The sequence below is a fragment of the Equus asinus genome, chromosome 2 (genome assembly GCF_041296235.1).
Source record: "Equus asinus isolate D_3611 breed Donkey chromosome 2, EquAss-T2T_v2, whole genome shotgun sequence".
In the NCBI taxonomy this organism is placed as follows: domain Eukaryota; kingdom Metazoa; phylum Chordata; class Mammalia; order Perissodactyla; family Equidae; genus Equus; species Equus asinus.
The window spans coordinates 89705488-89731222 of NC_091791.1; the positions used below are offsets into that span (position 1 = coordinate 89705488).

Genomic DNA, 25735 nt, shown 5'->3' on the forward strand with positions numbered 1-25735 from the left:
CGACAGTGTGGTTGAGGAAGTAATCTTCTGATAAAGGTTCACTTAAGGTAAAGGAAACCAGGAAGTGAAAATATTGATATCAGGGGTAGCACTCCAAGCTACACAGAGTGGGAAACACAAAGGCAGAGGTAGGAGCAATCTTAGAGTTTTCCAGAGACAGCAGAGAGGCCAGCACTGCTCAAGCGGGTGGGAGAGGGGCAGGCCACGGGCTGTGAACTTTGCTCTGAGAGTGACAGGGAGCCAAGGAAGGGCTTTGAATGGAGGTGTGGGGGGATCTGACTTAGGCTTCAAACAATCACTATCCCCAAGGGAGACCAGAGAAGAGGCCGCTGCAACCATCTCGGTAGAGGAGGGTGGAGGCTTGGACCATGTGGCAGAGCCGGGGGAGGTGAGAAGCAGTCATTCTGAATACATTTTGAAGGCAGAGCTTACATAACTTGCTGACGAACTGGATGTGGGGTATGAACAGAAGGCTGATCCCGAAGACTGTGGTCTAAGCAAATGAAAAGAGGGATTTGCCATTTAATGAAAGAGGGGAAACTGAGGAAGAAGAGGCAGGGAGGCAAACCAAGAGTTTGCTTTTTTTTTTTTTTTTAAGATTTTTTTTTTTTTTCCTTTTTCTCCCCAAAGCCCCCCCGGAACATAGTTGTGTATTCTTCGTTGTGGGTTCTTCTAGTTGTGGCATGTGGGACGCTGCCTCAGTGTGGTCCGATGAGCAGTGCCATGTCCGCGCCCAGGATTCGAACTGACGAAACACTGGGCCGCCTGCAGCGGAGCGCGCGAACTCAACCACTCGGCCACGGGGCCAGCCCCAAGAGTTTGCTTTTGAATATGCTTTGGAACAAGTTTGAGACGCCAACTGGATGTACTAAGGAACACAAAGAAGTGGCTGGCTCTACAAACCCAGAGAGCATGGAGAAGTCCACTGGAGATTCACGTTTGGGAGCATCAGACATTGAAACACTGGGTGCTGTTGAAAGCCAGAACATGGGATGAGCCCACCTAGGAATGAGAGCAGATGGGCCTGCATAGCTCCCTGGGGACAGGCCAATGACCCAAGGTCGGGGAGATGAGAGTCTAGAAAAAGAGCCTGAGAGGGAGAGCCCAGGGAGGCAGGAGAGAGCCACGGGTGTGATGTCCTGAGAAAGCCGCATGCAGAAAGAGTTCAAGGCAAAAAGATTGACCAACTGCCAACTGATTGGTCCCATAAGACAAGACTGAGAACTAGCCATGGGATTTGGCCATATGGAGGTCACTGGCGACCTTGGCAAGAGTTATTTGGATGGACAGGTGAGTACAAAACAGCAGGGGAAGAGAGGAAGCCAACTTCAAGATGAGACAAGCCTCTGGAGGAGTTTTGTATAAAGGGAGCCAAGAAAACTGATGATGCTGGAGTGAGGTATGAGTTGATGAGAGGGGACGGGGTCAGTGAACAGCGGAGGCCTTTTCATTACCGTAACTTTTCAATGGCGGCCAGGGTCCGGTGCAACGGGCACTATTCAGGGAGTGCAAATCGTTCCAGCCTCTTTGGAAATCAGTTCAGCAGTATCCATGAAGAGCCTTGAAAAATGGCCACACCCTTTGGCCCATTAATTCCACTTCTGAAAATCTGTCCTAGGGAAATCATTTCAAATACAGAAAGTTCTCTGCATAGACATTTATCCCAGAACTATTTATAATAGGTCTACCAACATCTAAATATACCACAATTGATGATGACAAAGGACACAGGATGGACCCAGTGACTCCATGAGAATAGGGACAGTGTGTACTTTACCACTTGTCCCCAGCACCAACCATGTGTCTGACATATTTGTTGAATGAATGAATAAAAATTCTTATAAGGTTAAGCAAAAAAAGATATAAAATAATCCTTAAATATTATACATAAATATGCATACACTCATAGTATGATCTCAACCACTTTAAAAAAAATAAAACTTAACCCTATATATATATATAGGTCTCGAGAGAGAGAGAGAGATGACCACCCAAAATGTAAATGGCAATTATCTTAGGGTGGTGGACCATGATTTCCTTTTTCACTTTACTGTTGTATATTTTGTGTATTTGCAGGAACGAATATGATTATTTTTATAATGGAAAAAAGAAAAAGTCGAGGTCATTTCTTGAAAGAGGAAGGCTGAAGTTAGACAGGACTTAAGGTCAGGCCACCAGGGTCCGACAGGGTTTTGCACCCTCTGAGGGTTCCCAGGCCATCTTCGTGGGTGTGAGTCCAGTTCCAGCCAAGATGGAAAACTACTGATGATACAGTTTTCAGTGAAACAGAGTGGAACACAGAGTGGCAGGTTCACTAAGAATGTAACGATGCACACTGTTCATGTGGCAAATATTTATTGAAGGAACAAAAAGGCTTCACAAAAAATATGTCCACACGTGGCCAGAGATGAGACAACCAACCAACACTGTATCTACCTTTTCAGCAATACCATTTTAAACCCTAAGTCCAGAACTAGGATTCCTAAAGCTCTACCCTAGATCCCACAGTGGGGGGTCTGCAGGTGCTCACCGAGGGGCTCCAGGCTCCAGGGCAACCTACTTCCTAGAGCAGAGCTTCTCAAACTTGAATGTGTGCACCACAAACTTGGAGAGCTTGATAAAAATGCGGATTCCGATTCAGTAGGTCAGCAGTGGGAACAGAGATTCTGCACGTCCAACAAGCTCCAGGTGATGCTAAGGCTGCTAGTCTTTTGAGCACACTTTAGTGGCAAGCTCCTAGGATGCTGGGTAACCAGGCAACCCCACGGGTCATGAGAACTGGCAGCAGGCGACAGCCATCCAGGCAGGCTGCGTCAACCTAAGCAAGGTGAGGGATGCACAGAAGATGCTCAACGAGGCTTCCACTCACTGCTCCAAATCCTAATGCCAAGCACCTCACCAGATGCCCAGCCTGGTCCCCCAGTCCTCAAGGCATGTCAGCGCCCTAAAGCATCCTTGTCCTCAAGCATCTTGGCACCACTGAGATGACTGATGGGAAACAAACTCTAGCCAATTGCATGGGATCTGGAGGGGCCCGAGGCCCCCAATTCCTTGGGGATCTTGGCCAATGACATCTGCTGGAATGGGTCGCAGGGCCTGGGCTTTGCTGGTAGTTGGTTACCTGGAGTAGCCAGCAGCAGATGGCATCAGAGGACAAGTGGAAGCTGCATCCGAAAGGATGGCTCAACAATCGTCCAAAACACCAGAATACAGGTGAACCAAAGAACAGAATGGGAGATGCGACCAAAAGCTGGAACGAAACAAACAGCTCCAGGTAGGGAGCTGGAGGCTCAAAGAGCACTTGTCTTGAGTGTCAGCTGCACAGGTTCTTTGTCAGGGGCCAAGCCAGAGAGGCGGTCAGATGTGGCTGTTGAATCTTCTGCTCCCTGGCCCTTTGCCAGATCCCCCGTGTAGAGCCAGATCCCCACTGTGGGATCTAGGCCATGGGTGACCCAGCCACTGTCCATTCTGCCTGACATCCCATCCAAGCCAGGCCTGGACATCCCATCCAAGGGGGCCCATGAGCAATCCTGATGTGGCCTTCCCTGCAGGGACAAGCGGTCTGGTCCACACAACATGAAGCCTTGGGTCTGGCTCAGCATCCAGAAGACTGGGCCATGACCTCCATGGGTGAAACATTCACGCTCATTGTAGCCCTTTCTCCATTTTCCCTGGCTTGCTGAACGAAGGAAGATGACCCCCCCAGCCCCGCTCTTTTCAGCCAGCACCCCTTACGCCAGGCTCCAAGGAATCCCTGCCCCTGCCACTACTGAAGGCCACTGGGAGGCCCAAAGTCCTGGGGAGGCTTTGGAAGAACCATGACACATCACCTGGTGCAGGTCAGCTCAGTGGCCATAGAGTGGAACGAGGGAGACTGGAGTCATGGCCTTGCCCCAAGCCTCAGCAGTGGGTCAACACTGGGGAGGGTCACAGAGTCCCTGGCCAGCTACCTTGTCAAGAGAGGTCCTGGGAGGAAAGGAAGGGCAGGCAAGAGAGTGTGGCTGCAGCCACCTGAGCCCTTCCCACGCTGGACCACAGCACAAGACACCTCCCTCGGCTCAGCACTCAGTAGGGGCACCTTTACCATCAGCCGACCATAGCAAACCTTTCTGGAGCCCTCTCCCTGTGCCAGGGCCTATCCTAGGCATGGAGGACATAAGCTCTATGACAATCCAGATGCCATCTCAAAGGTGCTCACCGTCTTATCAAGGAGAAATATCTGCAAGCTTATTTCCATACAAGGTGGCAGATGCAGTGAAAGAGCAAAAGGATGGAGCAGGATGTGAACCCCGGAATCCCTGCTGCTCGGGGCTGCGTTTCCTACTGCAGAGGACTGTGAGGACCCAGGCCCACCAGCTTCTGTTCTCTGCAGCTGGATGCGCTGATGACGTAACATCACCCCACTGTCTCGCCTCCACAGCATTCTTTACCACTTACAAGGCTTATCACAAACCTCATCTCTCACAGAGGGTAGGGGCTGACCAAGGTCCAGAGCTCCCACCCCATGTGCTCCTTCCCTCACCCCACAGTGGCCTTGAAGTCTCACTGGTGGAAGTGAAACACCTAGCTTGCCAGGCTGGGCATCTGTTACTGAGTTACCACAATGAACTCTGCCTGCTCCAAGCAGACCATCTCTGGCTCTGGCGTCTGCTCAAGCTGTAAGGCCTGCTGTGACCTGCAGAATCCAGACTCGGAATTCTCCCAGGAACAAAGAGCTGAGCCATCTGAATGTCAGGCTTCACCATGCAAATGGTGCAAAAACAGGCTCTTGCCAGGCTGTCTGGGCCCCAGAAGGCCAGTAATGACAGAGTGCCACCCTCAGCTTGCAGCTGGCCCACTTAGCTAAGTGAAGGAGCCTGGCAATGAACACAGCAGGGAGAAGCCGTAGAGCTGGCTACATGGGGTTGGACCGGCCACTGAGCCTCAGAGAGCCTTTGGACACTTCCGTTTGCACTGTGGACAGGGGCAGATGCTCGGACTTCTCCACAGGAGCACTCTGCTGGCAAGTCAGCACCAGAGCCTTGACCTCCTTCTTGAAGTTGGTGTTGAGAAAGCCGTAGATGAAAGGGTTGACACAGGTGGAGGCCATGGCGAGCAGGTGGCACACCAAGAAGATGAGGTTGCCATGACAGATGGGGATAGCCTCATGGTACCAGTCCTCCAAGCTGTTGAACACGTGCAGGGGCAGCCAGAGCACAGCAAAGGCAGCCACCATGGCCACGAGGATCCCATTGATCCGCTTCATCTGCCAAGCCTGCGAGCTGTAGGCGCCCTTGCGAAACACCCACCTCCGCTTCCGCAGGCGCTGGTAGATGCGCACGTAGCAGAAGAGGATGAAGGCCAGCGGAATGCAGTACTGGAAGAGCAGCAGGAAGGTGGTGTAGATGATGCGGTGGTGGTCCAGTGGCCAGGACTCAGTACAGACCACCTTATCTGCCAGAAACTCCAGAGCCTTGGAGTGGTTCTTATGAAACACACTCTTCAGGATGCTGTTGGCCAGGAAGGGCAAGGAGAGGAAGCAGGCAAGGAGCCAGATGACCACGATCCCCAGGTAGGCCTGAGAGACACTGGGCTTCCAGCCTGTTGGATTGATGATGAGTTGATGCCTCTCCAGGGCCACAAGGACAAGCGAGAGGATGGAGACCGTCACTGACATACACTGGATGAAGGCTGACATCTTGCAAAGGACCTCGCCAAAGACCCAGTAGTCCATGAGGGTGTAGATGGCTGTGAGCGGCTGGCAGATGAGGCACATGAGGAAGTCAGAGAAGGCCAGGTTGGCAATGAGGAGGTTGGTCACGTTGGCCTTCTCCTTCTGCCTCATAGTCACACACATCAGGCAGAGGTTGCCCAGGACCCCCACCACCGTCTCAATGCTGTAAGAGGTAACAATGAACACCATCAGATCTGTGGAATCCTGGCAGTGGTCAGAGAAGTTGTATGAGATGCCCTTTGACTTGCTCCTGTTTTGACCCTGCGAGGATCCTGGGAGCAGAAAGGCCAGGAAGTGAGAGATGTTCATAGTGCACGTGAGAAGATTCCAGAAGATTCCGTGACAATGCCTACAAAGCAAACAGACAAATGGTCCTCAGCGATCACGCCTCCTGGGTGAATCCAGGGAGGAGCACGGGCTTGGTAGAGAGGCTCGTGGCTACCTCCATCCCACAGCTGGGACCTGGAGGACCTGAGACTCAGAGGTGTAAAGCAACCTGCCCAAACTCACACAGCCATTAAATAATGGGGTCCAGATACAAACCCAGGTCTGTATGATGCCAGATCTTGCTCTAAAAATTCCCTTTACCTCAGGCTTCAAGGCTGTTTTGACGATAAAGAAATTGGGTTAATTACGCAGAGTTCAGGGACAGAATTGTTTAGGGAGCATGGGTAGAAATCTCCTTGTCACATCTTATCCAAACAGACACAGCAGCAAATGCTGCCATGTGCCCAGATCCTTCCATGGTACCCATGCCTGTCAGGATAGAACCGAAACCTCAGGGCTTGACACACAGTGCGCCCTCCGGTCTCAGCCTCTACCTGCCCTGCCAGCCTTGTTGCTCAGGTGACACATGGAAGACTTGAAGACTGCCAGGTATGCAAAGACGGGGTCAGCAGCACACCGGCTCTCTCCACCTGCCCACCATGTGCACACACACGATTAGCCAAGGTCATGGGATGCCTGCCGCCCTCCTCATGGGCCCCCTCCATGTCCATGCTCAAGTCACCTGAAACAGCTTGCAAGTCCGAAACACACCAGCCCAGTCCACACCTCCAGGACCCGGCACAGCCCGTCCCTGTTCTTCTGGTGCCTCCTCAACACGAGGGACTCTGCCAAGATCAAACTGGAATTTGAACTCCAGGTGGTGATGCCAACGACAGATATTTTGATGAGATATGGAGTGTCACCACATCATTACACACACCACTGTGCCCCACTTTCCTCACGAGTTCCCTCATCGTCATTGATCCCACAAGCAACTCCCAACTTTCAGGATACATCAGAATCATTCCAGGAGCATGTGGAAAGCGCAGATTCCAGAGTCCCACACTAGGAGACGCAGCTAAGGGAGTGCAGGATGGGGCCCAGGAATCTGTATTTTCATGAGTGGCCCATGTGATTCGATGCACATGGCCCTGGAGCTCCACTTTGATAACACTGTTCATAGAGGAATACCCTATTTCAGATATTCTTTAAGTCCCATATAATGGTTATGTGTATTTACGACCATTCATATGTTCTTCACGAGTGCGAAGTTAGAGGTCGTTTTTACAGAGTATGACCAAAATTAACTAGCGATCAGTAAAATCTACTTGTCATCTGTCATAAATGTCACTCACCTGCATTTGACTCGGCTTATAAAGATGGGTCGCATTTGGCCATTCACAAGATCGAGTCTTGAATTCAACTGACAGTTTACAGTCTGGTTATTTTGGCTACCGGCTAGCAGAGGCAGGAGGATTTTCCTGGCGCCACAGTCTTTTAGCAAAAAGGGCCATTTGGAACTGAACATGACAAATGAAACACACCAAGGCCAAACATAACGTCTGGTATTTGAGTCAAGAGCAGCCACAGCTGCATGAAACTGTGGTGGACGCACTGTGCTCAGAAGCAGTGAATGGGACAGAAACCCAAGGCTCCGGCTGACCACCAGCCAGGGCTGCTCACTGGTGGGGAACAACACCAGCTCTTCCGAAATGGCCAAGTACAGCAAGACCACAGCAGAGTTCCTGGATGGAGAGGGTTCCAGAAAAATCTTCACTGCTTCATTCACTAATTCACTCAATAAGCACGTGCCAAGCCCGATGCTAGAGACAAGGGCTGCAAAGATGATTTATACGGCCACGTCCCTCCCAGACCAGAGGAACCAACCACCAGGCATGCAGATGAAACTCAAGGCCACATGGCTGTCACCAAAACCAGTAGGAATGGAATGTCTGTGGGCTGGGAGACCAGAGAAGGGAGCAGAAAGATGAGAGAAGTAACATTGATCCAGGGCTCAAAGGGCTGAAGAGGAGTCAACCATCCAAACGGACAAAGTAGAGGATGGAATGCAAGGTGCAGGGAACAGCATGTACAAAGGCAGGGAGGCAGAAAAGAGCAGAGCTCCGCAGAGAACAGCAAGCAGTTCAGAAAAAACTAGAGCCCAAAGTGAGTGGAAGGGAGTGGCAAACGATGAGCCTGGAGAAGAGGGCCAGGCCAGGAATGCTGGGTTTGCTGCTGAAAGCTGGCCAGCAAGCTCAAGTTGATTCCAGAAAGATCGCTTGGATGTAGAGAACGGACTGAGCGAGAGGGCTGAGACAGGAAGAGGGGGAGCGCTAGGCAGCATCGTGGATCTGCTTGGCTGTGTAGCCCCCTTCTTGGAGAATCCACATAGAGCTAACACAAGGGATGCTCACACATGTGCCAGGACACCCCATGCCAGTCCCTACTAACTAGCCCACATGGAGGCTTGAACCCAAATCAGCCCTTTCCAGCAGCTTCTGGGAACAGGACACAGGAGGGAAGGGCTGGGGCTGGGAGAGGAGCAACACTGGGAAGGAGGGCCTTGGGGGACCAGGAAATGCCAGGTGGCCCTTGCATCTTTGTCCAGAGCTGCAGAGGCCGGGAGGGGCCCACCATAAGCCCCCACCCCAGGAAGGCCCTCTGTGCACAGGGACTGAGGATTTCCAGAAGCAAACTGCAGGGGTGGGTGGCAGTAATTCACATCCCTGAGCCCCAGGTCAGCAGGAAAGAGGGGCAGGGTAGTTGTCTGAGCCTGTTGTAGCCAGAGGAGCAGGAAGGGGAATTTGGAAAATCTGGAAGGGCCAGCGGGAGAGGGAATGAGGGAGCCCAGTCTTGGAGGAGAGAGACCAAGAAGGGAGGGGGCTCGCCTCACCCTGGAGAGCACGCACTTTCCTGGAAGACAGGGGCAGAAGGGACATCAGCTTTCCCCAAGCTTGGAGCACCTTAATCCACACCACAGCCCTGCGAAGAAGGCATCGCTAGGCTGAAGCAAATGAAATCGCCAGTATCCAGCCACGTCTGACCTGCAAAGACGGCAAATGCACGTGGTTCCTTCTAATATCAGCCCCATTTTAAAGAGGAGGACCCGGTTAGAGGAAGGGACCTGCCCGCGGTCCCACGGTTAATAAGTGGCAGAGCTGAATTGGAACTCTGGTCAGTCTGACTCTGAAACCCTGCCAGCCAGCCTTTGCAAAGGAGGAAAGGGGAGTGGGGCCGCCGCTACAGCAGGAGGCGAGCTGAGGTGCAGCGGGTGGAGTGGCAGAGTCAGGTTGGAGATGGACACCCAAGGTCCCTGCCAGAGCCCAACTTGGCCCACTCACGGAGCTCCCGGTGAGCTCCTGGGAGCGCTGGGACGATGCTCAGCCAGGTGAGAAGATGCCCCAAGTGGAGAGGCAGCTGCCCAGGGTCTTCTGAACCCTCACCTCCCTGGCAGCCCTGGGGATGGCCCAGCCTCTCCAGTCCTCGTCCCTCCCAAACAGACTTGGGCCTGGAGCCCCTAATGGAATGACTCTCCTAGACAGAGTTGTCGCTTTCCCCACACGATTTGGAACCTCAGAGGCCTCCTCACCCTGTGAACACAAGAGCACAGTTCCTTAGGGGAGAGAGACCAGCTTGAAGGGCTGTGACTGAGGGAGCATCCGTCCCTTCAGTGTCCGTCCCGTACAGCCTCCAGCAGCACTGTTCTTCACCTGGATCACCTCGGGGTGGTCACATCCACTTCCCAGGGCTCTGAACTGGGGCCACACTGACCACTTCAGGGCTTTCTGGGTGATCTGGCCCCCCACTAGGGCCCTCACACCCAGATTGTCCCTCACTTCCCACTGTGAACCTTTGAGATCCCAGTGAGGACCAGGAGACCTCAGGTCCCCCAGGTACACCCCAGGGGGTGGCGACTGGGGAGGGGGGATTATTGTGCACAATCCGTGAGATGGTGTCCCCGGATCGAGTGCCCAGGCAGCTCTCAAGACAAGGTGGGAACACAGGCCAACCCTAGGGGAGGCCTCCGTGCAGCCTGCCATCCTCATCAGTCAGCAGAAAATTAATGAATGAAACCTTCCATCAATCTCCCCATGAGGGAAGAAGGGAGAAGGGGAGAAGGACGTCTGCTTTGTTTCCTGCAATTTCAGCGACAGCTCCTGTCTCCCAGGGCCCCAGCGCGCACACATTTTCCCCGCGCCCCTCGCCTCCTCCACTCGCGCTCGCAGGGCTGGTGGCCCCCACGGCTCAGGCGAGGACACCAAGGCTGCGGGAGCCCCAGTTCACTCGAGGGGCCCCCGATCCCCTCGCCCCGGCTGTGCGGCTCTGCGCCCCGGGCTCTGGGAAGCCCACTGGCGCCGCGTCCCTCCCCAGGCGCCCGGGGCCGGCAGCGCGCACTGCTTTCCGAGGGCCCCCGGATCCGGCCGGCCTCCTCCTCCGCCCCCGGGTCCCCCGAGGGCGCGGGGGCCGCCTGGCCTCACCTGCTCCGGCGGCCGCGGCGCTCCCTGCGTGCGAAGCGGACCTCCCTGCCGTGTACCAGCTCGGCCCGGCTCCTTCCCGGCCGCCGCCCGCGCCCGCCCCCGCCCAGCCAGCTGCCCGCGCCGCCCACGGGACGCTCCGGCCACCCGCCCGCCAGGGGACCAGACGCCCGCCCCAGGAGCCGCGCCCTGGAGCCCTGGTTGCCCGCCCCGGAGATGCAGCCCTACACGCGGGTCTCCCCCCACCACGCCACCCGGCCCTGCACGCCAGCACGCTGTAACTGCGTGGCGCTCTCTCTCTCTCTCTATCTCTCTCTCTGAGCCTCAGTTTTCCCATCCATGAAATGGGCATGAGAAGACCTGCCTTTCATAAACTCCTTCACAAATGTTAATTGCAGGCTTCCTATGAGCTGGCTCTCCTGCTGGGCACACAGAGCTGAACAAGGCAGGGTCCCATCCTTGTGCCATCCTGGAACTCCCAGCCCTGAGGGAGAAGATGGACAAGGGACAAGGAAACAAGTATATAAGTTAGGGCAGAGAGCTGCTGTGGGGAAATGGGTCAGCCTTAGATGGGTAGTCCAGGTGGAGGGCACAGCAAGTGCAAAGGCCCTGAGGCTGGAGGCATTTGGCCACTGGAGACCACAGGAGGGCAATGTGGCTGGAGAATGTAAGCAAGAGGGCTTCCAGAGGGGCAGGTGGAACAGTGAGGGAGGGCCTCTCAATCCTGGAAGGGCCTCCAAGGTGGCTGTAACGAGAGTTAAATGAGAAAGCACTGCTTTGGCGTCCAGGTGACAGGACTTGGCTGAAATGGAGCAACATTTGTTGCAAGGGCTGCTCCTATTTTGAAAACATAATTTCCTGCCTCAAGGAGCCCACACCATAAACTCACTTATGTGGCTGGAGGATCTCCTGAGAGTAACAGATCCGCTTCAAGGGCACCTCCTAAATATTGGACACGCACGGCTCTCCATAAGGCCTTCCACGGCTTGAACTCAGAAACAGAGCAGAGCGGGGGTCACCAGGGGCTGGGGGAGGGGGACATGGGGAGATATAGGTCAAAGGGCACCAACTCCCAGCTGTAAGAGCAACAATTTCTGGGCACCTAGGGTACAGCACGGTGATTACAGTTAACAATACTGTCTTGTACACTCGAAAGCTGCTAAGAGAGATTTTAAATGTTCTCACCACAAAAAGGAAATGGTAATTATGTGATGGGATGGAGCTATGAGCTGATGCTATAGTGGAAATCATTTTGCAATATATAAATTTATCAAATCAACACAGTGTGCACCTTAAACTTACATAATGCTATGTGTCAATTATATCTCAATAAAGCTGGAAATAAAACCTTCCATGGCTCCTCATGAGCCACAGGACACGGCCCAGACCACCCAGTCATGCCCCCCCCACACACACTAAATAACCCCAGAGGCACTATTCATGGTGACATCTATGGAAACGCCCCGGAGTTGTGGGCAGTGGCCCTTTCTAGAATGGCAACTGCCATTTACGGCACATGTGGACTCTACAGACATTACCCTATTTGAGCGTCACAGCAGCTCTGAGAGGTGGCCCTTTTTATTCCTCTTTTACTGATGAAGCCCAGTGAGTCTCAAAGATTGAGCAACTTCCATAAAGTCACTCAGCTAAGAAATGCTCAGATCCAGCCTGCCCAATGCCCAAGCCCCTGCTCGCCGGCCCCCGGGGTTTGCACCTGTCATTTCTCCTTTTGGGCCCACTCTCCTCCCTGCCTCGACTACCCGGAAAACTGCTGCTCCTCCTCACACCCCAGCTCCAATGTCCCCTCTGCCTTCTGTGCTCTGCTGCGGAGGCAAGTGGCGCAGCCTGGTTGTATGTCTGCACAAGCATCCTTGGCTCCCTCCCCCGCATCTAGGGCACTGTTCTTGTCTCTGCCCCCAGAGCCCAGCATGGGTCCACACACAGTGGCAGCATCTGACAAAGGAAGGAAGGAATGCATTTAATGGGACCTCATTGTAACAGTGGCTTCCTGGAGTCTAAAGTGGAGACTATTTCCCAGCCAGAAACCGCTCAACTATAGACATCTGTTCTCTGTGTGGATGAGAACTCAACACCGTCACCTCCTCCTCGTGGGGCAGCCATGTGGGGACTGTGCTGCCTGCAGCCTCTGCGGCCGTGCTGGTGACCCTTGAGGCAGGCTGCCACACAGACACGCTGGGAATGCTGCCCAGCCTGGGCCCTAGCCCCCAGCTGTCAGAGGACAGCCGAGGAGTGGAGAGGGCAGTGAAGGTGGCGGACGGCTCCCATGCCAGCGGAAGCCCCTGCTCTTATTCCATCCTCACACCCATCTGGTGGGTGTGATCATCCCATTTCACAGGCGAGAAAACTGAGGCTGGAAGAAGTGGAGTGATTTGTCTCAGTCACCCAAGTTGTAGACAGTGGGGCTGGGATCTGAGCCCAAAGTCCAAGCTCCTTCTCCAGCACCGTCGTGGCGCCCCTGAGAGGGGCGGGAGCTCCTCGCAGCAGACATTCCTAGTTAAACCAGCGCAGCAGGAGCTGGAGTCAGACCCTTTGAGTCTGCTGGGGAAGGAAACAGCGCCCCCTGGTGGCTGCAGAGCCCGGCACGGAGCATAGCGGGAGCATCTGCAGCTCCTCAAGAAAGCAGAGCCGGTGAACAAGAAACTGGGAGCTGTCCTTCCCCCCTGGCTGGCATCAGGGCCAGGACCCCCGTCTAGGAGGTCCTGCCAGCGGCCAGGCTGCATTCCACAGTCTCTGAGGAAGGGGCTCAGCAGGGTTTGCCCTGCCCCATAAATCTGGAAGTTCTGTCTCACCTCACAGACATCAATCCTCTTTCATAGCTTAGTGACAGACCTCACTTCCCGCCCCCTTAGGAATGCTCCACGTGAATCACCTTGGAGTCAAACAGGAGCAGGTGTGTTGGGCCCTCGACAGCTCGCAGTTTGACTCTCAGTCTGCTGCAAGGTCAGTGTTCTCCTTGGTCTATGAGAAAGCTGGGTTCAGGGAAGGGGGCTGGACCCCAACGACACCCTGGCAGGCGATTCGCTGTTACTTTTGCCGCCTGGAGAGCCAGGGTGGTGAGTGGTCACGAGCTGGGCATGGGAGGCAGCTCCCCGAGCCTCCGACGCCCTCCCTTCCATAAGATGGAGCTAGTAAGACAATCCTCCTCGAGGGCTGCCATGAGGTGAAATGAGATGACATGTAAACAGCTTTGAGCAGAGACCCCGGCAGGAAACGCACCCTGGAGATCTGTGGCTGCTGGTATCATCCCTGTGGCCTGTGCGCTTGTCTACCTCCTCATGCCTCCCCCCACAGCTAATGAGCAGTCCCCACCAATTCTATTCTGAAACCTCTCCACCCACACGGCATGTCCCATACCTCGCGCCTGAATTAGTCCCACACACTCCTAACAGGCCCCACGCTCTCAGCCACGGGGAGCTTCTAAAATCGGTCTGACTCTATTTCTCCTTTAGCCCCCCCCCCAAGGGTGCCTCCCCCAGATCTTTCTCCACTTAAACTCTTTATTTTTAGGGAATATCATTGCGTTTCGCATATCCAGGCTTGTGTCAACGTTGCTTCCACAGCCTGGACTCACAGAGCTCGTTTTCCACTTGGAAATCTCCAGCTCCTTCTTGGAGGCCCAGCCTACACAACCAGTCCTGTGTGGAATGTCCCTCACCCCCCACCTGCTCCTTCTCAAGGGAAGCTGACAAGTGGGTCCCCCCCCCAACCCAGAGCTCCTGGGCAGCTGTCCTGCTCTTTTCCCAGAAGACTCTTAGCAAAGGAATGTCGATCAGCCATCCAGGAAAATCAGCTTCGTTTCCCGTTCTTATGAACAGAGAAACAGAGAGTCCCATATATTTAGAAATCAACAGCACAAAAGGGATAGGTCAAGATAAACAAAGTAATTGACCTAAAAAGAAACTGAAGTAACTCAGGGATAGAGCTTTAAGAGAGCAAAACTTCCATTAATCCTTCGACAGACGGACAAAGCTGCTGAGTCCATAAGACAAGACCAAGAAAGAACTCTTGGACGTCAATCGTATGATTACGGAAATAGCAAAACATTTTATCGGAAGGGATGGGAGGACGAGGGAAGGACGTGTCTCGTAATATAGAGCAAAACCACAAAAAGATGGGAAATGTGGGAGCAAAAATAAAAGACATAGATGATTAATGCAAAGGATCCAATACCTGATTAATAAAATTTCCAGGAAGGGAGAACCAAGAAAATGAAAGGGAGCATATCATTCAGAGCCCAAGCAGGGGGCAGGATTCACCCCCAGTCCCCAAATGAAGGGACGTGAATGGGAGGGTCACCTTCAGAGGGGTGGGCAGGGTTAAGGGAAAATACAAGGACTGGTGAGGCACCCAGAGACGAGCAGAAGCAGTTACCCGCCTACGGCTAAAGGAACAAGGGACAAAACCATGTCATCAGAGCCAGGGGGCCACTCACTGAGCTGCTATAATGGAGGCAGGCCGCCATCACCAGGGACTCAGCATTGAAGCAAGGGAAAGTAGGGAGGACGTCTACCCACGTCTCCTTCGCTTCCAGGCTCCTGTGGGTTCCGGCCATTGACCAAATCCAACTGGAATCCAGCTGGCAAAGGATCATCCAGCCTCCCTGGGCCTAGAGAAGGACAGAGAACAAAGAGGGAGAAGGGATCTGTGTGGGGTGTAAACAGAAAGCAGCCAGCACGAGGAATTATCAATAAAAGAAAGTTTTCCAGGGGTGTAGAGTGAAGGGATCCCCTGGGTGCTGGTCCACACCCAGACAAGTCACTGTAAGATTTCACAACACCAAGGATAAACAGAAGACTCTAAAATGCCCCACAAGGAGGAAAATGTTGCTAACAACAACAACAAATGGGATAATTGACCATTATCATTTTTTTTAACCAGCAGAATGGATTTATTGGAGAATGGCAAAGAATTGCAGTTGAGGGCACGCCGCAATTACAAACCGCATGCAAGTCAGGAGAAAACAAGGGAGGGAAACACTTTTGTGAAGCTGGGAGAGGCTGTTGTAAACAGAGTCCATTGGAGACCAGGAGTTCCAGGGGCAGTAGCTTTTCTTTTTTTATTATTTAATTATTTTATTGAAGTGATATTGGTTTATAACATCATATAATTTCAGGCGTACATTATTATATATCAGTTTCTGTATAGACTGCATCGTGCTCGCCCCCAATAGTCTAGTTTTAATCCGTCGCCATGACAGGTGCCCCTTTACCTCTTACCTCGTTCCCCTCTGGGAACCACTAATCTGTTCTCTTTGTCCATGTGTTTGTTTATCTTCCACATATGAGTGAAATCATATGGTATTTGTCTTTCTCTGTCTGGCTTATTTTGCTTAATATCATACCCTCAAGGTCCATCCATGTTGTTGCAAATGGCATGATTTTGTCTTTTTCATGACTGAATAGTATTCTATTGTGTATATATACACACGATATTTTCTTTATCCATACATCCGTTATGGGCACTTGGGTTGCTCCCACATCTTGGCTATTGTGAATGATGCTACGATGAACATAGGGATGCATAGATCTCTGAATTGTTGATTTCATGTTCTTTGGGTAAATACCCAGTAGTGGGATGGCTGGATCGTATGGTAGTTCTATTTTTAATTGAGGAATCTCCATACTGTTTTCCATAGTGACTGCACCAGTTTGCATTCCCACCAGCAAAGTATGAGGGTTCCCTTTTCTCCACAACCTCTCCAACATTTATTTTTTATTTTGGTGATTATAGCCATTATAACGGATGTAAGGTGATATCTCCCTGTAGTTTTGATTTGCATTTCCCTAATAATTAGTGATATTGAACATCTTTTCATGGGCCTGTTGCCCATCTGAATATCTTCTTTGGAAAAACGTCTGTTCAGATCTTCTGCCCATTTTTTGATCGGGTTGTTAGTTTTGTTCTTGTTGAGTTATATGAATTCTTTATATATTTTGGAGATTAACCCCTTGTCAGATATATGATTTGCAAATATTTTCCCCCAGTTGGTGGGTTGTCTATTCATTTTGCTCATGGTTTCCTTTGCCTTGCAGAAGCTTTTAGTCTGATGTAGTTCCGTTTGTTTATTTTTTCTTTTGTTTCCCTTGCCTGAGTAGACACGCTATTCAAAAAGTTACTGCTAAGACTATCAAAGAATGTACTGCCTGTATTTTCTTCTATGAGTTTTATGGTTTCAGGTCTTACATCCAAGTCTTTAATCTATTTTGAGTTAATTTTTGTGTATGGTGTAAGATAATGGTCTACTTTCATTCTTTTGCATGTGGCTGTCTAGTTTTCCCAGCACCATTTATTGAAGAGACTTTCCTTTTTCCATTGTATGTTCTTAGCTCCTTTGTCAAAGATTAGGTGTCCATAGATGTGTGATTTTATTTCTGAGCTTTCAATTCTGTGTCACTGACCTGTGTGTCTGTTTTCGTGCCAGTACCATGTTGTTTTTATTACTATAGCATTGTAGTATATTTTGGAGTCAGAAATTGTAATGCCTCCAGCTCTGTTCTTTTCTCTCAGGATTGCTTTGGCTATTCTGGGTCTTTTGTTGTTCCATATAAGTTTTAGGATTCTTTGTTCTATTTCCATGTAGAATGTCATTGAGATTCTGATTGGAATTGCACTGAATCTGTAGATTGCTTTAGGTAATATAGACATTTTAAAACTATGTTTATTCTTCCAATCCATGAACATGGAATCTCTTTCCATTTCTTTGTCTTCTTTGATTACTTTCAATAACGCCTTAGAGTTTTCAGTGTATAGGTCTTTCACTTCCTTAGTTAAATTTATTCCTGAATATTTTATTCTTTTTGTTGTGATTGTAAGTAGGATTGTATTCTTGATTTCTCTTTCTCCTAGTTCGTTATTAGTGTATAGAAATGCAACTGATTTTTGTGTGTTGATTTTGTACCCTGCAACTTTTCTGTACTTGTTGATTACTTATAACAGTTTTTTGGTGGCTTATTTAGGGTTTTATGCATATAGAATCATGTCATCTGAAAACAGTGAGAGTTTCACTTCTTCCTTGCCAATTCGGATGCTTTTGGATCCTTTTCTTGCCTAATTGCTCTGGCCAAAACCTCCAGTACTGGGGCTGGCTCTGTGGCCGAGTGGTTAAGTTTGCGTGCTCCACTGAGGCGGCCCAGGGTTTGGATCCTGGGCGCAGACATGGCACCATTCGTCAGGCCACATTGAGGCGGCATCCCACATCCCACAACTAGAAGGACCTGCAACTAAGATATACAACTGTGTACAAGGGGGGTTTGGGGAGATAAAGCAGAAAAGAAAAAAAAGATTGGCAACAGTTGTTAGCCCAGGTGTCAATCCTTAAGAAAAAAAAAAAAAGAAGATTGGCAACAAAACACCTCCAGTACTATGCTGAATAAGAGTGGGCATCCTTGTCTTGTTCCTGTTCTCAGAGCAATAGCTTTCAGTTTTTCACCATTAAGTATGATGTTGGCTGTGGGTTTGTTATTTATGGCCTTTATTCTGTTGAGGTACTTTCCTTTTATACCCATTTTACTGAGAGTTTTATCATAAATGGATGTTGGATCTTGTCAAATGCTTTCTCTGTGTCTATTGAGATGATCATGTGATTTTTATTTCTCATTTTGTTAATGTGGTAGATCAGATTGATTGATTTCCAGATGTTGAACCATCCCTATGCCCCTGGTATAAATCCCACTTGATCATGGTGTATGACCCTTTTAATGTATTGCTGTATTCGATTTGCTAATATTTTGTTAAAGATTTTTGCATCTATGCTCAACAGCGGTATTGACCTTTTTCATGTTGTCCTTGTCTGGTTTCGGTATCAGGGTAATGTTGGCCTCGTAAAATGAGTTAGGAAGTATCCCATCTTCTTCAATTTTTTGGAATAGTTTGAGAAGGATAGGTATTAAATCTTCTTTGAATGTTTAGTAGAATTCTCCAGAAAAGCCATCTGGTCCTGGACTTTTGTTTTTTGGGAGGTTTTTGATTACTGTTTCAATGTCTTTACTTGTGATTGGTCTATTCAGATTCTCTACTTCTTCTTGATTCAGTTTTGGGAGATTGTATGATTCTAAGAATTTATCTATTTCTTCTAGGTTATCCAATTTGTTGGCATATAGCTTTTCATAGTATCCTCTTATAATCCTTTGTATTTCTGTGTTGTCCATTGTAATTTCTCCTTTTTAAATTTTTCTTTATTTGAGGCTTCTCCTTTTTTTTCTTAGTGAGTCTGGCTAAGAGTGTATCAATTTTCTTTATCTTCTCAAAGAAGCATCTCCTAGTTTCATTGATTCTTTCTTTTGCTTTTTTAGTCTCTATTTCATTTATTTCTGCTCTAATTTTTATCATTTCCCTCCTTCTGCTGGAGTTGGAATTTGTTTTCTTCTTTTTCTAGTTCTGTTAGGTGGAATTTAAGACTACCTATTTGACATTTTTCTTGCTTGTTAAGGTAGGCCTGTTTTGCTATGAATTTCCCTCTTAGGAGCACTTTTGCTGTCTCCCATAAAAGTTGGTATGTTGTGTTTCCATTTTCATTTGTCTGCAGGTATTTTTTTATTTCTCCTTTCATTGATCCAATGGTTGTTCAGTAGTACGTTGTTAGTCTCCACATATCTGTGACTTTCCCAGCTTTTTTTTTACAAGAGTAGTTAATTTCTAGTTTCATAGCATTGTAGTCCAAAAAGATGCTTGATATGATTTCAATCTTCTTAAATTTATTGAGGCTTGCCTTGTTTCCCAACATATGGCCTGTCTTTAAGAATGTGGCATGTGCACTTAAGAAGAATGTGTATTCTGCAGTTTTGGGGTGGAATGTTCTATAGATACATATATCTGTTAAGTCCATCAGATCTGGTGTTTCATTTAAAGCCACTGTTTCCTTGTTGACTTTCTGCCTGGATGATCTATCCAGTGATGTAAGTGTGGTGTTGAAGTCTCCTGCTATTATTGTGTTGCTATCAATTTCTCCCTTTAGGTCTGTTAATAATTGCTTTATATAGTTTGGTACTCCTGTGTTAGGGCCATGTATATTCATAAGTATTATGTCTTCTTGGTGGAAAGTCTCTTTTATCATTATATAATGCCCATCTTTGTCTCGTGTTGTCTTTTTTTATCTTGAAGTCAGCTTTGTCTGATGTAAGTATGGCTACACCTGCTTTCTTTTGGTGCCATTTGCTTGGAGTATCACCTGTCCCCCCACTCTAAGCCTGTTTGTCTTTAGAGTTGAGATGTGTTTCCTGGAGGCAGTATATTGTTGGGTACTGTTTTTTAATCCATCCAACCATTCTGCGTCTTTTGATTGGTAGGTTCATCCATTTACAATGAGTAATTATTGATATGTGAGGGCTTAATACTGCCATTTTATCTCTTGTTTTCTGGTTGTTCTATATTTCCATTGTTCCTTTTCCCTTATATTTCTGACTGCCATTTGAGTTTGGTGGTTTTCGGTGATGGGTTTCTTTTTATTTAGGATTTGTGACTCTGCTCTGATTTTTTGTTTAGTGGTTACCATGAGGTTTGTATAAAAGATATCATAGATGGGATAGTCCATATTCCGATAGTCTTTTATCTCCATTAGCCTAAGCAGGTTCCGTCCCTTTCCTCTTCCCTAAGTTATTGTTGTCACAAATTTTTCTTTTTTGTGTTGTGAGTTTGTGAGTAAATTGAAGTGTTTATAGTTTTTTTTTTTTGACGCTTTTCTTTTCTTTATCTTTCATGTTATAATAGTGTTTGCTAACCTATTCTGATAGAAAGCTGCAATTTTCTGATTTTGTCTATCTAATTATTTTCTTGTGGAAGCTTTGTAAATCTTTGCCTTTTTATTTCAGGTAGGAGGGCTCCCTTCATCATTTCTTGTAAGGCAGGTCTAGTGGCAATGAACTCCCTCAGCTTTTGTTTATCTGGGAAAGTTTTTATTTCTCCATCATATCTGAAGGATAATTTCACTGGATAGAGTATTCCTGGTTGAAAGTTTTTGTCTTTCAGTATTTTGAATATATCATTCCACTCTCTCCTAATCTGTAAGGTTTCTGCTGAGAAATCTGCTGAAAGCCTGATAGGGGTTCCTTTGTAGGTTATTTTCTTCTGCCTTGCTGCCCTTAATACTTTTTCTTTGTCATTGACTTTTGCCAGTTTTAACATTACATGCCTTGGAGGAGGTCTTTTTGCATTGATGTAATTAGGAGTTCTATTGGCTTCATGTATTTGTAAGTCCACTTCCTTCCCCAGGTTTGGAAAGTTCTCAGCTATTATTTCTTTGAACAAGCTCTCTGCTCCTTTCTCCCTCTTTTCTCCCTCTTGGATACCTATTATCCTTACATTAATTTTCCTAATTGAGTCAGATATTTCTTGAAGAATTTCTTCATTTTTTAAAAAATCTTAATTCTCTCTCCTCCTCCACTTGAAGCATTGCTAGATTTCTATCTTCTAAGTCACTAATTCTGTCCTCCATAAGGTCTTCTCTATTTTTTATGGTTTCTACATTATTTTCTATCTCATTAATTGTGTTCTTCATATCCAGAATCTCTATATAGTTTTTATAAAGGGCTTTAATCTCTTTGGTGAAGTATTCCTTCTGTTCATTAATTTTATGCTTGAGTTCATTGAACTGTCTTTCTGTGTTTTCTTGTAACTCATTGAGTTTCTTTATGACAGCTATTTTGAATTCTCTGTCATTTAGATTGTCATCTTCTGTGACCTCAGGTCTGGTTTCTGGAGACTTGCTATTTTCCTTCTGTTCTGCAGTGTTACTGTAATTCTTTATGGCGTTTGATGAATCAATCCTCTGCTGGCACTTTTGTGGTAGTGTCAGGTCACAGATTCCACCTGCCACTGCTGGCAGTTGTGCTGGTCAGGCCACTCTGTGCTCATGCAGGCTGGTCCCAGCTGCTTGGTGGGTTGCACTCATGCTGGCAGGACCACTGTGCTTAGCAGGTGGGTCGTGCTTGTGCAGGTGGGGTCACTACACTCAGCAGCTGTGTCCAGCTGAGGTGCTGCACTCAGTGGGCTGAGCTGCTGTGCTTGGCATGCAGGCCGCCACTCAGTGGGGAGCATTCACGTGGATGGGGCTGCATCAGTAGGTGGGTGCTTCCTCAGGCCAGGGTACAACTCCAAAAGCATTCATGTGCTGTTTGGGCTGCCCCCACCTCCACCCACAGTCATGCTGGCCTCTGTGTGAGGATCTACAACCTGGATCGCTGCCACCAGGGAGGAGGAGATGTCTGCTCCCCTAGGTCCACTGCTTCCCGGGGATCCAATTCACCCACCTTCAGATGTAGAGCTGCATGGATCTCTCAGGCATCCTGCTGTCTTGTGTAGGTTTGTTGGTTTAATGGACGTCTGTTTAGTTGTAACTTAGAGGGGAGAGACAAAGGGAACAACTCACTCTGCTATGGTGCTCAACCATTATCATTCTTATCAGCAACACAGGATGATGGGAGACTATGAAGTGACGTAAGTGATGAAGTGGTATTTTCAGGGGTCATGGAAATATAGTTTGGACCTAAAACTCTATTTTCAGCCATAATATCATCAAGTGAAACTGCAGAATAAAGAGATTTCCAGACTTCCAAGTTTATTTTCCATGAACCCTTTCTGAGAAAGTTAATTAAGAAAATACTCCAGCATAAGTGATAATAAAAGCAAGGAGAAGGAGACACGAGATCAAAGAAATAGTGAAGCAACCCAGGAGCCTGAAATTTTCTCTCCCTACCCAAATAATAAATCAGCTTTACTGCATCCCTGGGGGAATTTCAGAGATCTGTGACATCATCAAAGACTTAAAAGATGAAGAGTTTGGGATTCCCATTGCATTCTCACTTGACTCACCTCTCTATCCTGTGCAGAAAGCTGCCGAATCCTGGAGAATGACATTTAATGAGATGTTGACTCCAATTTTAGCTGCTGTTCCAAATGTTCCAGATGTGATAGAGAACAACTTAACCACCTCCGGCACTTAGTATGGAAACATTTATCTGACTCATGCTTCCCCCTCCTCTATATCAATTAGGAAGGACCATCAGAAGTTTGCTTCCCCATGGCAAGGATAGCAGTACAAATTCAGTGTCCTCTCTCAGGCTATGTCTCTTCTCCAGCTTTCTGTTATAGTGTGGTTTACAGAGGCCTCGATCATCTCAATGCCCACAGACATTCTGCTGGCCCACTACAGTGATAACACCTGCTGATCGAGCAGGAAAATCACAGACAAAGGCCTTCCTAAGACACATGCCTTCAAGATGATGAGAGATACACCTGACAGAAATGCAGGGGCTGCCATCTAAGTGGAGTTTCCTGAAGTCAGTGACATGGAGCATGTCAGACAGCTCCCACTAACATGAAAGGTACATTGTTTACACCCCTTACCACTGAGAAAGATGCACAGTGATTGGTGGGCTTGTTTGACTTTGGGAAGTAACAGATACCCCACTGAGGTAGTAACACACTGAGTACCTTAAGGCAGCCAGTTTTGAGTGGTGTTCAGAGCAAAAGAACGCTCTGTGGCAGGTCCAGGCTCATGCAAGCTGCTCTGCCCTCTGTGACATATAACCCAGCATATTCTCCTTGGGGATTCCAGCAAAGCCACACCCCTTTTTTCAAATACCAATTGTCCTTTTGGGAAACTGCTAGAGGCTTGCTACTTGGCCTAGGTGGAGACTGAATGCCAAACCGAGTGACTGAACAACCTGAGCTGCCACCATAAAGTAGGGGTCATCTGGCTCTCATAATAAAGCTGGGCGTGCAAGCAGCACCCTATCAGCAGGTGGAAGTGGTGCAGATGAGATCAGGCCTGAGCAGGTTCTGGAGGCACAAGGAAGTTCAGGAGCAGGCCACTCAGATTCCATGGCCTCTTGCCCTGCTCCAGGGCTGCCTCTCCCTCAGCTTGTGCCTGCAACCATGAATAAAACACCTGAGCCTGTTGACACACGCTCTGGATAGTGTGCTGGGACCCTCTGGGGGCAGACTGCTGCAGCTTGCAGTCCCACTCAAGGGTCACCCTGGAAGACAATGTGGAAGGGAAATGCGCCAGAGGCAGGTTGGAGAGATGGCCACAGGTAGAGATCAATGCTGGTCTAGTGCATGAGGAGCAACTAAACTTTAGCCAGACAACTAGTGCCTCAGGCAGAGACTGGAGAATTAATAACAAGGAGATCTCAAAAAAACTGCAAAGATGCACCTCTCAGAATGAGCATAGAGGGTGAGGATATTTGTGTTCTATAAGAATGCTAATCCAGCAGACAAGATGATCCGTCTTGTGGACATCAATCAGCCTCTTTTCCCAGACACCCTGGTGCGTGCTTAATAGGCTTATGGACTCAGTGGAATGAGGATGTTTACAGAGATCACACGTGGGCTCAACATCCCGGCCTGCCCCTCCCCAAGGCTGACCTGGTTGCCTGTTGCTGAGTGCCTGTTCTGACAACAGCAGGGCTCATCATTGAACCCCCAATATGGCATGAGTCCCTGGGGAGACTGGCAGCCACCTGTGGCAGGTTGACTACATTGTAACCCTTCTTCATGAAGCGAACGTTGACTTAACACTTATTCTGGAAATGGAGTTGCCCTTCCTGTCTACCGTGCCCTTCCAGCATCACCAGCCATTAACTGACTGAATTCTGTATTCACCATCACGTTATCCCACACAATGCTTCTGGCCAAAGAACTCATTTCCCAGAAAAAAAATGCAGCAACGGGCCAATGCCCACGGGGTTCACTGGCCTTATACTATCGAAAAGTTGCTCCTTTTCTCTTCACAATTAATAAGTGCTTTCATGGGGGCATACACTGATTTTTTGTAACTATTCTGCTTCTCAGCAATAGGGGGATGGAGTCATAGAAGTGAGAAAAATTCTCATCCTTGATTGCAAAGAGTAAATAGATGATGCCTCAAAACGATAAAAATAACAAATAGCAGTATACACATATTATTTAGCTTTAGGAAGTAACCAAAAGAATACAAACTGAAACTGTTAGAAGGAGTTGCTTCAAAATCTTGGTAATTGTTGAATGTAGGTGATGGGGATATGGCATTATTACACGATTTTCTGCAGTTCATGTGTATTTGAAAATGTTTTAAGTAAAAATTGTAAAGCAGTTATGCTGTTCCTCTTCCCTTCCCTTCCCTTCCCTTCCCTTCTTAATATCCATATTCATACCCAGAATTGGTTCCAAATCACTTGATAATGCAGGGAACAATACAGTCCAAAAGCCATTAGGTGGGGCTGAGCCCGATGGCGTCCCATGAGGGTGGGGCTGGGGTTAGAAAGTCCCAGTGGCCAAGAGCAGAGAGTTGGAGCCCAAGTGGAGGGAGAGGATGTCCTCAAAGGGGCAGACCAGGCAGGTGTTGGAACTGAGCAGGAGATGAATACATCACACGGGGTGGGGCAGCGGCCGTGGGAGCCCAGCACTGTCAGAGCCAAGCACACCGAGAATGGCACCCCCTTAGGGAATGTGGCATGGGGTGTCAGAGCCAGAACAGGACAAAGAAAGTATCCATGTGGGAGGCAGGGAATTGGCGGCCCAATGCAGGGTGTTAGAGCCCAAATACAATGGAGAAGGTGTCCACGGGAGAGAAGGGGACAGCCAAGGTGGAGTGCCGGAGCCCGAGCAGAGTGGGAGGCAGTCTACTATGGGAGGTTGGCTCCAGGCAGAGAATCAACCAAATAAGGCAAATACACTAAGGATGGTGGGAGCTGGTTTTCTCAATGATGGAAAAGGCAGTTACAAATACCAAAGGGGAGAAAACCAGAATGAACCTTCGTGGAATAAAACAGAAATAAAAGTTGGAGATAGCAACCTCCAGAAATAGAAGTAGGGGGTTGGGAAGGATGTTAACAGGATTATGTGAGCAATAGGAATGTAGGCCATTTGTTTGTTGTCTTCTCTAAATTTCTCTCTGTTAAAAAACAAACTAATAATTATAATCTTGAAAAGAATAAACAAAAGAAGTGAAATGACGTGCTTTACCCACAGCACAGAGAGTAAAGAAGCTTGGTAACAGCCATTCCAGCCTCGGGTTCATCATCTGTAAAGTGGAGCCGGGACTGGTTCAAGTTCGTGACAAACTGGTGAGGATGCGAAGGATTGAAGGAGAGCGATACAATTTCAAAGTCCTTTTCAAAGCCACACGGAAGGGAAATGTGAGGGAGGGACCCCAGGACTTCAGGGCCACGCAACAGGAAAGGCTCTGATCTTCCAGGAGGCTCGGGGCTGCGGACTGGGCACAGCAGCTGTGGGAGGGGGCTCCCCAGGCCCTGAGGGTCACACGCTCTTTCTTTGCCATTGC

General features: G+C 48.7%; 1 protein-coding gene across 2 annotated transcripts; it reads right to left on the reverse strand.

Moving 5' to 3' along the window:
- Nucleotides 1–2336: 2336 nt before the first annotated feature.
- On the reverse strand, nt 2337–15136 carry LOC106831376 (neuropeptide Y receptor type 4-2). 2 transcript variants are annotated; one of them, XM_044759751.2, is made up of 3 exons: nt 7336–10438; nt 6723–6825; nt 2337–6062 (listed from the first exon to the last, which is right to left on the reverse strand). In XM_044759751.2, the coding sequence occupies exon 3, from the start codon at nt 6020–6022 to the stop codon at nt 4895–4897; it is 1128 nt and encodes a 375-aa protein (XP_044615686.1). In that variant the 5' UTR covers nt 6023–6062; nt 6723–6825; nt 7336–10438; the 3' UTR covers nt 2337–4894. The 2 variants fall into 2 exon arrangements, with proteins under 2 accessions (XP_044615686.1, XP_044615682.1); XM_044759747.2 differs by lacking the exons at nt 6723–6825; nt 7336–10438 and adding an exon at nt 10459–15136.
- Nucleotides 15137–25735: the final 10599 nt, after the last annotated feature.